At 41.2% G+C, this 15,797-nt stretch overlaps 1 protein-coding gene across 5 annotated transcripts in view; it reads right to left on the bottom strand.

Annotated features, from left to right (window-relative positions):
* The window catches only part of WDR7 (WD repeat domain 7), a 352,886-nt gene that overhangs the window by 55,113 nt on the left and 281,976 nt on the right, over positions 1-15,797 (bottom strand). For all 5 annotated transcript variants that reach the window (XM_059880930.1, XM_005224234.5, XM_010818910.4 and 2 more), the window contains one exon: positions 15,469-15,568. In XM_059880930.1, coding sequence (XP_059736913.1) covers positions 15,469-15,568 — 100 coding nt within the window. The remainder of the gene's footprint in view (positions 1-15,468; positions 15,569-15,797) is intronic.

Genomic DNA, 15,797 nt, shown 5'->3' with positions numbered 1-15,797 from the left:
GGTGGATTCTTTCCACTGAGTCACCAGGGAAGCCCTAAATGCCCAGTGATTTTCTATAAAAGGAACTTATGGACAGATAGAACCATCCATGGAGAACTAAACACAAATATTAATACATTATCCTGCAAAGAATACTGGCTTAGTATTACAAGTAATAATCATTTCCCCTTGTATGAAATTGGCAATTTTCAAAGCCCTTTCATATCCTTCTGTAAAACACCTCATCTTTCTAGCCTTACTTTGCTTTTTGCAAAAATAAGGATTTCTTTCAGACTAAAAAAATAATGTGTACCTGATATACAGTAAAACAAAAGCAAAAACAATACCCAGTTGTGGATGTGACTGCTGATGGAAGTAAAGTCCGAGGCTATATAGAGCAATACTGCATAGGAACCTAGAATGTTAGGTCCATGAATCAAGCAAATTAAAAGTGGTCAAACAAGACGGCAAGAGGGAACATCGACATTCTAGGAATCACTGAACTAAAATGGACCGGAATGGGTGAATTTAACTCAGATGACTGTTATATCTACTACGGTGGGCAAGAATCCTTTGGAAGAAATGGAGTAGCCATCATGGTCAACAAAAGAGTTCAAAATGCAGTACTTGGATGGAATCTCAAAAACAACAGAATGATTTCTGTTCGTTTCCAAGGCAAACCATTCAATATCACAGTAATCCAAGTCTAAGCCCCAACCAGTAATGCTGAAGAAGCTTAAGTTGAATGGTTCTATGAAGACCTACAAGACCTTTTAGAACTAACACCTAAAAAAGATGTCCTTTTCATTATAGGGGACTGGAATGCAAAAGTAGGAAGTCAAGAAACACCTGGAATAACAGGCAAATTTGGTCTTGGAGTACAAAATGAAGCAGGCCAAAGGCTAACAAGAGTTTTGCCGAGAGAACGCACTGGTAGTAGGAAACACCCTCTTCCAACAACACAAGAGAAGACTCTACACATGGACATCACCAGATGGTCAATACCAAAATCAGACTGATTTTATTCTTTGCAGCCAAAGATGAGAAGCTCTATACAGTCAGCAAAAACAATACCTGGAGCTTACTGTGGCTCAAATCATGAACTCTTTATCTAAATTCAGACTTAAACTGAAGAAAGTAGGGAAAACCACTAGACCATTCAGGTGTGACCTAAATCAAATCCCTTCAGAGAAGGCAATGGCATCCCACTCCAGTACTCTTGCCTGGAAAATCCCATGGACAGAGAAGCCTGGTAGGCTGCAGTCCATGGGGTCGCTAAGAGTCGGACATGACTGAGCGACTTCACTTTCACTTTTCACTTTCATGCATTGGAGAAGGAAATGGCAACCCACTCCAGTGTTCTTGCCTGGAGAATACCAGGGACGGTGGAGCCTGATGGGCTGCCATCTATGGGGTCGCACAGAGTCAGACACGACTGAAGTGACTTAGCAGCAGCAGCAGCAAATCAAATCCCTTACGATTATACCGTGGAAGTGACAAATAGATTCAAGGGATCAGATCTGATAGACAGAGTGCCTGAAAAACTATGGAGAGAGGTTCATGACATTGTATAGGACAGAGGGATCAAGACGATCTCCAAGAATAAGAAATACAAAAAGGCAAAATACTTGTCTGAGGAAGCCTTACAAATAGCTGAGAAAAGAAGAGAAGCTAAAGGCAAAGGAGAAAAGGAAAGATATACCCATGTGAATGCAGAATTCTAAAGAACAGCATGGAGAGATAAGAAAGCCTTTCTCAATGATCAATGCAAAGAAATAGAGGAAAACAACAGAATGGGAAACACTAAAAATCTCTTCAGGAAAATTACAGATACCAAGGGAACATTTCATGCAAAGATGGGCACAAAAAAGAACAGAAATAGTACAGATCTAACAGAAGCAGAAGATATTAAGAAGAGGTGGCAAGAATACACAGAAGAACTATACAAAAAAGATCTTCATGACCCAGATAACCATGATGGTATGATCACTCACCTAGAGCTGGACATCCTGGAATGTGAAGTCAAGTGGGCCTTAGAAAGCATCACTACGAACAAAGCTAGTGGAGGTGATGGAATTCCAGTTGAACTATTTCAAATCCTGAAAGATGATGCTGTGAAAGTGCTGGGCTCAATATGCCAGCAAATTTGGAAAACTCAGCAGGGGCCACAGGACTGGAAAAGGTCAGTTTTCATTCCAATCCCAAAGAAAGGCAATGCCAAAGAATGCTCAAACTACCGCACAATTGCACTCATCTCACACGCTAACAAAGTAATGCTCAACATTGTCCAAGCCAGGCTTCAACAGTATGTGAACCGTAAACGTGCAGATGTTCAAGCTGGATTTAGAAAAGGCAGAGGAACCAGAGATCAATTGCCAACATCCGCTGGATCATCGAAAAAGAAAGAGAGTTTCAGAAAAACATCTACTTTCGCTCCAAAGCCTTTGACTGCATGAATCACAACAAACTGTGGAAAATTCTGAAAGAGATGGGAATACCAGACCACCTGACCTGCCTCCTGAGAAATCTGCATGCAGGTCAACAAGCAACAGTTAGAATGGACATGGAACAACAGACTGGTTCCAAATCAGGAGAGGAGTACCTCAAGGCTGTATATTGTCACCCTGCTTATTTAACTTATATGCAGAGTACATCAAGCAAAATGCCAGGCTGGACGAAGCACAAGCTGGAATCAAGATTGCCAGGAGAAATATCAATAACCTCCAATATGCAGATGACACCACCCTTATGGCAGAAAGTGAAGAAGAACTAAAGAGCCTCTTGATGAAGGTGAAAGAGAAGAGTGAAAAAACTGGCTTAAAACTCAACATTCAGAAAACTAAGATCATGGCATTAGGTCCCATCACTTCATGGCAAATAGATGGGGAAACAATGGAAACAGTGACAGACTTTATTTTCTTGGGCTCCAAAATCATGGCATATGGTGACTGCAGCCCTGAAATTAAAAGACGCTTGCTCCTTGAAAGAAATGCTATGACCAACCTAGACTGCATATTAAAAAGCAGAGATATTACTTTGCCAACAAAGGTTTGTCTAGTCAAAGCTATGGTTTTTCCAGTAGTCATGTACAGATGTGAAAGTTGGACTATAAAGAAAGCTGAGTGCAGAAGAATTGATGCTTTTGAACTGTGTTTTTGGAGGAGACTCTTGAGAGTCTCTTGGACTGCAAGGAGATTCAACCAGTCTATCCTAAAGGAAAGCAGTCCTAAATATTCATTGGAAGAACTGATGCTTAAACTCCAATATTTTGGCCACCTCATGTGAAGAACTGACTCATTGGAAAAGACCTTGATGCTGGGAAAAATTGAAGGCAGGAGAAGGGGATGACAGAGGATGAGATGGTTGGATGGCATCAACAACTCGATGGGCATGAGTTTGAGCAGGCTCCGGGAGCTGGTGATGGATAGGGAGGCCTGGCGTGCTGCTCTCCATGGGGTCGCAGAGAGAGTTGGACACAACCGAGTGACTGAACTGAACTGATATACAGCAGGCACTCAGGAAATGTTCATTCAATGAATGAATGAAAGAATGGCTACCTCACAAAAACATGCAAAGTGTTATGGGGTAGAAGAATAGGTTTTTGAAAAACCAGTCTTATACCTAGTAATCTTAGGCTCACAGAATTTAAGTAATGAACCTAGTAACTGGGTCTCGGTCTAAGCTTTCTGGCTCCTTGTTTGGTGATCTTCCGTTTTGCTTTCTTCCTGAAATTTGCCCGTTAGCCTGTGTTGTGTGAGAGACAATCCACCTGCTGCATTTTGTATTCACAGCACTGGCGACGAGTGACAAACGGCGGGAAGTGTACAAGCGCATGTAGGCTGTTCCCTTCTTTAACCTCTGTCTACTGCAGAGGCTGTAACTCCAGAGGCCTGATACACATGTCTACAGGTAATAAATCTGTGTGAGTTATAGCTGTATCCTTGTAGATTTACAATGATAAGTTTTAATTCATGTCTGGCAACATATTTACATAAATTACAGCAATAGAGTAATGATGCCATATGCTGGAATGTTCACCCAGAGAAATTCAAGAGGCTTACGGCAGCTGGCTTTCTTATGGCCACAAAGGGCCGCCCTCATATATATGAGAAAGAAGCATTGAATTTGGTATTGTGGGCATTATACAGATGTTTTCTTACTCTTGACATTTGTCTGAAAGTAAACTATGCTTCCAGTGCCTCTCACTGCATTAATGAATAGTCTCGATTAAGATGTAACTTTAGGGAAGAGCAGAATTACTTAAACAGTCGAAACCTTCAGAGGAGTAAGTGCACATTACTTCTAAGGGTCTACTCTGTCTTCGAGTGCATCTGCTTAACAGCTCTGAAGCTTAACAGCCCTGATGCTGGAGCACAAGCTCAACCAGGCTGGGAGGGAACAGGGACAGTGAGAGTAACCAGGGCAGGCCTCTCCCTCTCGGGCGATGAAGGGAAGGGGCCCTTGGCCTCGGACGGAACATGGCAATGGACCACAGCCGGATGTCATGAGCCTTGCCCAGTACTTCAGCATTCCAGTTCACTGTTTCTGTTCCAAGAGAAGGGAAAGTGGATTCTTCTAAAGTTGTGTTACTATTAGTCTCCTTTGCTGGGACAGATTTCCCATTAAGAGTTTTGTTCTTACATCAAAAAGACTCTTTCAAATTCAGAAACTCACAATTGGATATTAAGGATGACCATGAACCAACCCACCACTACCATTTACTGAGACTGTAATAGTCATGAAACTAAATGTCTTATGTTAGTTTAATTAATCTTTATAAGGGCCTAAAATTAGGCCCATAATTTCCAGGCGTCAAAGATAGTAGGTGGAAGGGCAGGCCCCAAACCCAGATCTCGTCAACCTTCCTTCCTGTTTATCACATCTTACATCATTCCAAGGGCCAGATCACCAAACTCCCTTGGGAAGGAAATGCTGGTTGCCTTCCTCAAGCCAAGGTCCTGTGTTCAATAAAGGTGACAGCCTTCATCTCGGGAGTGAACTTCCACTAGTCCATCATAATTTCATTCTCTTTGCCAGCAACAGGTTTAGGGTTAGGGTTAGTGGATGATATGGGTATGTGATGCAATCTTGGTCAACTGAGACGTGAGAACAGACTTTCTCAGATGGCCTTTTTGCCTCTGGATGGTATCCTCTGCATAGGTTGCTGGTGCTGTGGCAACATCTTGTACCCTGAAGTGGTCCAGCCCAAGAGACGGACGCTCTGAACATGGTGAAGAAGGGAGGGTCCTTCACGACACCGCTGACTGCTCACTTCACCAGCCGCCTCTAGATGTTTCGTTACATGAGATAATAGATCCTTTAATTGAAAGTCTCTTTCGTGCCTTCTATTACTTTGCAAATAAAATATCCTAAGTATGAAATCTTTCCAAAAGCTGCATAGTCCCTTTATTTAAAAACTCCCCTCTATGCCTAAACGGGCTTCCCTGGTGGCTCAGACAGTAAAGAATACAGCTGCAGTGTCGGAGACCCAGGTTCAATCCCTGGGTGGGGAAGATTCCCTGGAGAAGGGAATGGCCACCCACTTCAGTATTCTTGCCTGGAGAATTCCATGGACAGAGGAGCCTGGTGGGCTACAGTCCATGGGGTCACAAAGCGTCAGACATGACTGAGCAAATATACCAGATTTTAAGTATTTTATATATCAGGACTGGATATAAAGGATACAAGGCACTGAATCCAGAATCAATTCAGTGCACTGTGATTCTCCTACGTCGTGTTTTTGAATTTTCTGGACTAAATATATACAGAATCCATAAATACATCTATCCATAGACACATGCCAATATTCTCATTTTTTATATACTGACAGGAAAAATAAAAAGGCTAGGAAGGAAATTAAATGGCATTGAGAAATGTAGATAAAATGTGAATTTTGGGAATCAATGCTTTTACAAAGATATTGAAATGCTTGTAATAACTGTTGTGTTTGGAAACAAACAGTTTCACATATTTCCAACTATAGATATTACCATGAATTAATTTTTTTCCTCAGTGTAAAAATCTTAAATATTATCATTCAAAGTACAACATGGACTTCAGAAACACTCAGTGAGTGATGAGGCAGAGAGACGACAGAAAAATACACCTGTATGTGCTCCATTAAAATAATTCTTTAAAAAATTTTAAACTTTCAGGGTAAATGATGGTCTAATTGCAAGGACTGTTCTATATATCTCTTTGTCTTCCTAGAGGTTCTTCTCTAAATAGCATTGCATTTTTAAAATGGGAAGCTTGTTAGGTAATTCAACAGGGCGTCAGAAAACCATTGTCTTCCTCAACCATTCATCTTATCATCATCCCTTCTGCTGTATTTCTGGTTGCTGCTCGTGAATGTCATAGGAAACACCTGCCACAAAACCAGCTCCTGAAAGAACAGGAAGAAAAGGCCTAAAATGTCGGCCTGACTAAGCACTGTAGTCAATCCTGACTGCAATTTTTGCAATCATCACATAAATGCCCTTGATGTATAAGCGTTATAGACTTCTGCTCCGTGAAAACTGTGCCTGAAGCTTCAAAACTCTGCCATAAAGAAACATCAGTCTTACTGCCCACCAAACCCCTAAGGGCCATTACTCCTCCTAACTAGAAGTAAAATCTTTGTTATTTTTAGAGAGAAAAAGACACTGTTCTCCAAACTTCTATTCATATAAGCGTGTTTGCTGACACTGTCGAGCCTGAACGTTAGCTTCCTTGCAATATGCAGCAACCTTAGAGTGCTCGCCAGAATTCAATGCATTAGAGAAAATTAGGGCTTCCCTAGAGGCTCAGGCAGTAAAGAATCTGCCTGCAAAGTGGGAGACCAGGGTTCAATCCCTGGGTTGGGAAGATCCCCTGGAGAAGGGAATGGCAACTCACTCCAGTATTCTTGCCTGGAGAATCCCATGGACGGAGGAGCCTACAGTCCTTGGGGGTTGCAAAGAGTTGGACACGACTGAGCGACTTAACACTTTCACTTTCATCAGAATGCTTTGAATCCCATGCTGAAAACATTTTCAGATCTTGCCAAGCCCCCTTTTCCTAAAACGACTGTTTATGGAAAATGCCAGCATTCAGTTCTTGCTTTACATTTTGCTAATGCCATGTAAACTTGATTTATAAAATCTATATTACTGAGTTAGCATTCAATAAGACATAGAGGGAATTCCCTAGTGGTGCAGCAGTTCGGACTCTCTGCTGCCACTGAGGGGCACAGGTTTGATCCCTGGTCAGGGAACTAAGATGCCACAAGCTACACAGCCCCCAAAAAAGAAAAAAAAAAAAAGCACAGAGAAGCGGTGTCTCCACTTTTCTATTGGAATGACTGTTTTTCTCCTGAGATTTGTGTGGTTCCCAGTGTACTGCTTTTGCTATAACATGAACCACTCACATACACACAGTGGGGAGCACATCTCTCAGGTTTTCATAAACCTGCTTCCGCTATATTTCTTCTCCCTCTTGGCTTTGCAGATGCTGTGTCATCTGCCTGGAATCACGGCCCTTTCCTCCCCTTCCTGCCTAACTCCTATAGTTAATGGTTCAGCTCTGATATCTTTTCTAGAGAGCCCTACCAGACCATTCTCTCTAGTCACCTAAACAAACCTGGGCCTGTGCTCTTCCTGTGTTCCCCACCATGCTCCAGCTCGCTCCCGTGGAAGGGACAATCACAGTATTTCAGCTCTGGGTTTGTATCTGTCTTATAGTGCTTGCGTGCTAAGTCACTTCAGTTGTATCCGACTCTTTGTGACCCCACGGACTGTAGCCCACCAGGCTCCTCTGTCCATGGGATTCTCAAGGCAAGAACACTGGAGTGGGTTGCCATTTCCTTCTCCAAGGGATCTTCCCAGCCCAGGGATCAAACCTTCATCTCTTACGCTTCCTGCACTGGCAGCCTGGCTCTTTACCACTACTGCCACCCGGGAAGCCCTCTGACTTCTAGTCCAGAGTATAAATTCCTTGGAGGGACTTTATAAGAAACAGTTTATATTTATTTATCTTTATCCCTTGCACATAATTCAGTGTCTGATACAGAGAAGAGTTATCATAAAATTATTTTTATTTTTTATAAATAAAATGAAGTTCCAGCTGTGGAACTTCATTCTTTATGAGAATGACTGCAGTTCAAGAGTCCTTCTGTGGACGTCCCTGGTGGTACAGTACATAAGAATCCATCTGCCAATGACGGGCGCACAGGTTCGATCCCTGGTCTGGGAAGATTCCACCTGCCACGGAGCAACTAAAGCCCGTGTGCCACAGCTGCTGAGCCTGTGCTCTGGAGCCTGTGCTGTGCAGTGAGAGCCGCCACAGTGATGAGAAGCCCACGCACCACAACCAGAGCACAGTCCCTGCTCGCCACAACTAGAGAAAGCCCACGCGCAGCAGTGAAGACCCAGTGCAGCCATAGACAAATAAATCCGTTTTTAAAAAAAGAGTCATTCTTTCATTCACAGGAATATTAGGGAGAGTGTGGAAAAGCTAATGCCCACGAACTATGAGAAAGCAGTTTCAGAGCATTTTGGTGATCACACGCACAAATCTTTAGCACTATGCATTCAGAAATAGCCCTAAGAAAATCAGACAGACGAAAAACGTATGGAAGTAAGACTATGTAATACAGCACTGCTGAAAATGGTGAAAATTGAGGGGGCAGGGGGCTTAAATGTTCATTGACAGAGGATCGGCTAATGAATCCTCCACCTGTGTACTGGAATAGGATGTAGGCATTCAAACAGACTAAAACAGCCCTGCAAACTTCACATGCCCAGAACCTAAAATCCTGACCTTCACCCATACGTAGCCTGTTTTTCCTCTCAGCTATTAAGGGCACCATAATCCATCTGGCTGCTCAAGACTCCAATCTATGAGTCACCCTTGAGCCCTTCCTTTCTCTCACCATTGCCTCGCCCTGAATCCCCCAACCCTGCACCCGACATGTGAACAATCATTAAGACCTGCTGGCTCTCCTTCCAAAACATACCCTGCTCGTGCCTGCATTTCTCCATTGCTACTGCAACAACCCTAGTTGCAGCTCAGCGGCCATTAATCTTTTCAAATAAAAACAGATCAAACCAGTTCCTCCTTTTAGGATCTAGCCTACAGAGAGAAAAGCACCAGTGTATAAAGATGCTCATTGCAGCTGTGTTCGTATGAGCCCAGAGCAGGACTTAATCTGAAGAGTTCATCAACAGAACAGTAGCTTTATAATGTTTTTTATATTTCGTAAAGAACATGTTAGAACAATGGTGTTTGACCAGGAAGTTTAGCTATGATGTCCTATTAGGATTTTTTTTTTAGGCTGCAGAATACTGTGTCTATTGTGATTCCAAAGTTTTGAAATAAAGAACAAATGCCTTCCAAAAGCAAAGCAAGAAAAAAATAATTGCTAAAAACATCATATATTTCTGACCACGAAGTTACGAAACTAGAAATCAATTACAAGAAGAAAAATGCAAAAAAACCATTTAACATCATATAATTTCCTGGCATGAAATTCTCTAATGGCAGCCCATCACACTGAAATAAAATCTGATATCCCCACCCTGGACTTCGCGATCGGTCCTGCCTTCCTAGCAAACTCCACCTCAGATCTCTCTTCCACTTGCTAACACAATGAATGCACTTTACAGTTGTCTTTTTTCTGTTCCCCCAAATTCCCAGTGGTGTTCCCACCTTAGGTGTTGTCCTAATTGCTCCTTGTCCTTATAATGCTCTTCTTAGAGGTGGTCACATAGTCTTGGGTTAAACGAAGCCCCCTCCACGTGCTCACCCCTGAGCACCTACAGTAGGCAGCCAGTCACTCCTCCTGTTATCACACCGCTCCCTGATATTTTCTTCTTCAGCTTGTTTGTCTCCTCTCACTGAACAGAAGCTCCCTGAGGGCAGGAGCCACACTTGCTTTATTTGCCACCAACAGTAGGCACTACTTGCTATTATTGAATGAGATATATGGACTCATAGTGAGTAGGTAAAAACAGGTTGCAGGAAACCCTTAAATTATTGGGGAGGAGGGAGAGAATAATCTTACTTGTATATCTCAGAAACAAGACTCAAAGTGTTTACAATAAATAGCTAAACAGGAATCAACGCCAAGGGACAGTTACAGTGGACTTTAACTTTCCACTTTAAATATTTTGTTATTGCTTGAGGTTATTTTATAATGAGTGTGAATTACATTTATAATCTGAGGAGACAATCCATAAATTTCATTCACTTTCCAGAGAAAAAGGAGGCTGATTTGCTCCTTCACCAGCTACATATGTATCTTCCTTTTCCCTAGTTCTCATGTAAAAGCTAATCATTCAAGCATTATATTTGGACTTTTTGGGGGGGGTGGTGTGCAAGAAAATTACAGAAATTACTCAATTTTGACTGGCCAGGCATCAGTAGGTCATTATTGTCAATGAAAACAAAATAATTCCTGTAAGAAAATAATTGTTACAGGAAGCTTCAAAGCTTAAAGAGACAGAAGAAAGAGAAAGCGATGAAGGAAGGAAGGGACTAAGACCGGGCACTGCCACAGCTCACCAGATCCAGAGATGAAGCAGAATGTAAAAATTTTCAGCCAACTCCAAACCCAATAAAAACCAGGAAACAACAATCCTTGAGATCCTAACTACAGTTTTCTTTTGAGTTAAAAAAGCAGCCATCTAAGCAGCATTAAAAGGCTTGTAATTTATGATAAAGAAGTAAGCTTAGAAAAAAACTGGACTGAGTTTCAACAGAGATAAGTAATGAAAGGATAAAGAATAAATAACATGCAAATAAGAATGAGAACATTCACAGCCACGTCTGTTGAAAGCAAGAGAAACTACAAAGAAAATTATGCTAATAAGTTAGAAACTGAATAAGAATCACAAGACGACTGGCTCACTAACCCCATCTTTCATATCTGAAAAACGATGCTGAAGCAAACAGGTGTGGGAAATTACACAGTAATAAAATCCTTGAAAAAAATTCAGTGAGGGCTAATTAATATAAGACTTTAAATATATGCAAACAGATAGGCCAAAAACTGAGATATGCTGGCAGTTGGGAATACCATATTTAAATATCAGCTTTACTCAGAAAAATTTTAATATAGCAGGAACATGAAAAGTAATATTTGTAATGATTTCAAAAAATTACTTAAAAAATATATCAGTAGGACAACAGATTAATGCTATGCAAAAATCAGGATAGATGAAGAATAATCATTATATATGGTTGGTTGAGGACAGATCAATAAGTATAATCTTAACTTTGTTAAATACTTGGTTTGATATTCTACTCATTCTACGTTTAAGATTAATCAAATTGTTTGGAATAAAGAGCAACAACTACAACAAAATCCTAAAAAAGAACTTGTAATAGATATAGCTAGGATGAAATCATGTACACCTAAGTAAGAGAGAAAAGAAGTTTGGGGTTGATTTTGTCTTATTTAATTAATAACTAAATAATAATTATGATGACTAACATTTTTTAAGCACTTACTGATGTTTGCTTTATATACATATATATAACATTCTGAGGTCTCAAGGTTTATCTTTAAAATTCTCCACAGTTAATGTAATTTCATTGCAATGTAATGCATTTCCAAGTTTATTTTATTTTAATATAATCAACACTTACTGAATACTACTTGTTAAGAATTTTACATAAATTACCTTCCTTCTCACACATACAGGCACTATTTCTGTTACCACTATATAGTGAGGAAGCTTCAGTTCAGCAAAGTTGAGATACATTCCGATCAGATTTAAGTCACACAAGTTTCTCTTTGTTCTTCTCCAATATATTACACTGTACATTTTAAAATTTACTTCTATGTAGTTTTACATTTTTGGCGGTATTGCGTCTTCACTGCTGTGCGTGGCTTTCTCTAGCTGCAGCGAGCGGGGCTACCCTCTAGCTCCGGTGAGTGGTCTTACTGCTGTGGCTTCTCTTGTTGCACAGCACGGGCTCTAGACCACGCGGGCTTCAGTGGCTGTGGTGACAGGCTTCGTTGCCCCACAGCATGTGGGGTCTTCCCAGAGCAGGGGTCAAACCCACGTCTCCTGCATTGGCAGGTGGAGTCTTAGCCACTGGACCACCAGAGACGCCCCTATGCTGCTTTAGATCACTTTTCAGTTGAATGAGTTAACTCCTCCTCCTCTAATTACCTAAGACAGAGGTCAGCAAATTTTTTCTGGAAAGGGCCACACAATAAATGTGTTAGGCTTTGTGGACCATACACAGTCTTTGCTGGCTGCAAACACCCAGTTCTGCCACCGCAGTGTGACCGCAGCCACACGCGATCCTTAAATGAACGACCTGGCTGTGTCCCAGTAAAATTTTACTTACTCCAACAGGTGGCAGGCAGATTTGGACAACAGCTTGCAAACTCAATATGAGTAAAGTTCATATTCCAGACTGAATGCACATTTAGCTGCAGTTCTGTATAATCGCCTGTACTAGATTGACAAGAAGAGGTCGTAAGAAGACTGATCTTTAAGAAAGATAGATGCTAATGCCAAAAGATAAGGGAAACACATTTGACTTTCTGAGTCTATCCCTCGCTAGCCCATCGAAGGATGACAGGGACCCTGTATGTGCTGTGCCCCTTCTTCCGTCCTTGGGCTCCCACTGGGCCCAAGGACACTGCCTCGCCTCTGGCATCCTGGACAGGCCACGGTGCGTCTTCCCATAGTAGGGGCTCTCATTTAGGTGGCTGCCCCTTATATTTCCACCTAACTGGAACCTACCCCTGGAGCCCAGTGAATTTACTAAGTATCCCTTCTACATCTTTTATGTCATATGTTATGTCTTTGTTCAACATTAGTATAACTGTCCCACTCTCTCTGTTCACTGATTTCAACAGCTAATTCAAAAAATATTTTACTGCATTTCTAGTTCAAAATTCCAAGTCCTCTGATTCACCTCTAAAATACCATTTCTAAACATGCCAACTATACTCATGTATTCTGTTTCAACTGTTGACTCACTTATTTCAAACACTACAACACTAATACCATGAAGGAATTAAGAGAATCCCTTAAGAGCTCATTGTCACTGGATAAAACTGGTAACTGGCAAAAGCAGTTAAGATTGATTTTAGAGATTTAGCTTTGTTTTCATGCTCTGAAAGATGAGAGGAAAGGGTAACCTTCCCTTTCACAGTGCGCTGGAAGGTAAAGGTTATTCCGTCGTACAACACTAATGACAACTGGGATATCAAAATCAAGAAGCTGAAGTAGAAAAATATCACAGGGACACTGAAATGTCAAAATTCAGTAAAATAAGGCACGAAAACAAAATGAAATATGTGTGATGTTACAGATTTCTGTTAAGAAAGAATGTCATTGATTGATGAGTGTTTCTAAAATACTTTTATTAAAAGGAATAAGATATTCAAAGTATTCATGCTTTTTGCATGTTGATTAAGATCATCGCTGAGACCAGCGGGAGGGGAAGTGTCAGGAGGTGTGTGCTCAGGGCAGCTGTCAGGAGGTGTGTGCTCAGGGCAGCCTGCTCCGTCCTCATCAGCTCTTTATCGGGGTTCTTCCTTCACTCCTCTGGGTGTTACGACAAGGCCTCGCTCTTCCCTCTGTTGGTGGCAATGGTGTCCTCTCTATGGCTTCCTCACTTTAATTTTAAAGAAGCTTGAAAAGATCACCTTGTTCGATTTTTTTTTTTTTTTTTTGGTCTTCATCTTGTGGATGCTTGTGGCTTATTTCTCTAAAGCTGGCTAATAATAATATACAGTTGACCCCTGAAGAACAGGGGCTTGAACTGCGTGGGTCCACTCATACTTGGATTTCTAGTCCTTATGACAGCTCTGTACCATCCAGCACTGTCTGAATCCCCAGATGCAGAACCAGGGATACGGAAGGTCAACTGTAAGTTACATGTGGGGCTTCCCTGGTGGCTCAGATGGTAAAGAATCTGCCTGCAGTATAGGAGACCCGGGTTTGATCCCTGGGTTGAGAAGATTCCATGGAGAAGGGAACACTACCCACCCCAGTATTCTTGCCTGCAGAATCCCATGGACAGAGGAGCCTGGACAGATAATCCATGCGGTTGCAAAGAGTCGGACATGACTGACTCTACAACTACCACTGCATCACTGCATCACTAACCCCGGCGACGTTCAGGGTCAACTGAACTCCAATATATAACAACTGATTCTGAAAATGATGCTTGGAGACTGTCTCTCAAGAGGAAAACGTTATAGGCAACGTGTAACTTGATTTTTAAAGCAAGTATTCAGACCGGTTTCATTGCTTAAAGTGAGAGCTCAGAGTAAAGCAATACAGTCACCAACAAGGAGTTAATGTCTTAAAAGAAAAATCACACAAAAGAAACTCAATAGTTAATCAGTGCGGTAAATGGTGCACACTCACAGGAAATGCACAATGGACACTCATGCCTCAGGGCCTCTGAGAAGGACTGTATAAAGAAACGTGTTAAATCTGAATGATACCCTCTAAGCTGGTCTGACCCCTGAAACTTTTACCACCAATCTGCTACCATCTCTTAGATCTATCTTATGGAAAGCTGCCAGAGAAGCTTTTGGGGAACTAATTAATAGTTTATTAAATACAAGAGGCAATTTAAAATTTAGCTACATGATATATTCATATTCCTTCTGAAAACTCCTAATATAGTTGAATATATCAATTATGGTTGAATACAATTTCTAATATGATTGAATATAGCAGCATTGATAATTGCTACAGTGGAAGACAAGGGATAATAACTTGGAATTACTTATCAGTGAACACTATAAATTACCACAATCAGGTAGCTTTGTTAGCTAGATCAGCCTACTAGCTTTGTTTTTGCCATTAACCAACAAGGTGACTCTGGGATAAAGAGACTGATCACTTTGACATCAAGTGGGGCTAGATGTGCTCCATCTACCCAAGTGGCACATTTGGAGAACCAAGTGGTCAAGATGAAGACCCAGACGAACTTCTAATCAATAATAAAGTTGTATAAAAGCATAGGAAGTTATCAAAGCATAAAAAGGAATATATTATTTCAAATAGAGCCTTGGCTTCCTTCTTCCAGAACCACACCAAATGCCATTGTGATTTCTGTCTTTCTTGAACTGAGTAGAATACTGTCCTCAAATTGCTAAAGATCTCATTTTACTTAGAAAGCGAATTTTCATTTAGCCATTAATCATGATAATGTATCATCACGTTTTTTTCCCCCACAAAACACATGATAAGAATAAGAAAATCAGAAAACTTTGTTTAAAGGAAGAAAAGATTTATTGCAAAGGGGTTTGTGAGTACCACTACCTTACTCAGGGCCCTGTGATGAGCAAGTCTGCGGCGGCCCTTCATTCCCAGTGAATAAAGACAGTAGGGCTCTATATTCTCTGAGTCCTTCATTACACTATTGATCCCTTTAGCATTATCCATAATGTTCCCGCAGCTCAGCACGTCAACTGGTGAAGTGCTGGTCTCTCACTCCTTTCAATAACCTGCGGACTTTATGGAGAGGAAGTCACAATGATTTATTTACCTGACATTTTCCAGTCCGAATGTCGTACAGGGCCACTGAACCATGGCGAGCTCCAACGGCTATTCTGTGATTCCGCTCATAATAGCTGACCATGTAGAACCTGGATTGAACATTTAAACAACAGCGAAAATGAAAAAACAGGTGAGATGACCTGCACGTCGAAGCGGATAGCAACACACACTGCAGATTAAAGCCAGTTCCAATAAACAGTGTTAAATAAGTATATCCATAATTAGTAAGTGGAGCTTTTTCAAAAATGTTTCATTGTGGTAATTCTTAAAATCAACTGAAAGAAAAATGATGCAGAATACCACTTAGGCCTGTTAATA

This window comes from Bos taurus, chromosome 24, assembly GCF_002263795.3.
Source record: "Bos taurus isolate L1 Dominette 01449 registration number 42190680 breed Hereford chromosome 24, ARS-UCD2.0, whole genome shotgun sequence".
NCBI lineage: Eukaryota > Metazoa > Chordata > Mammalia > Artiodactyla > Bovidae > Bos > Bos taurus.
This window is presented reverse-complemented; position numbering and strand designations above follow the sequence as displayed.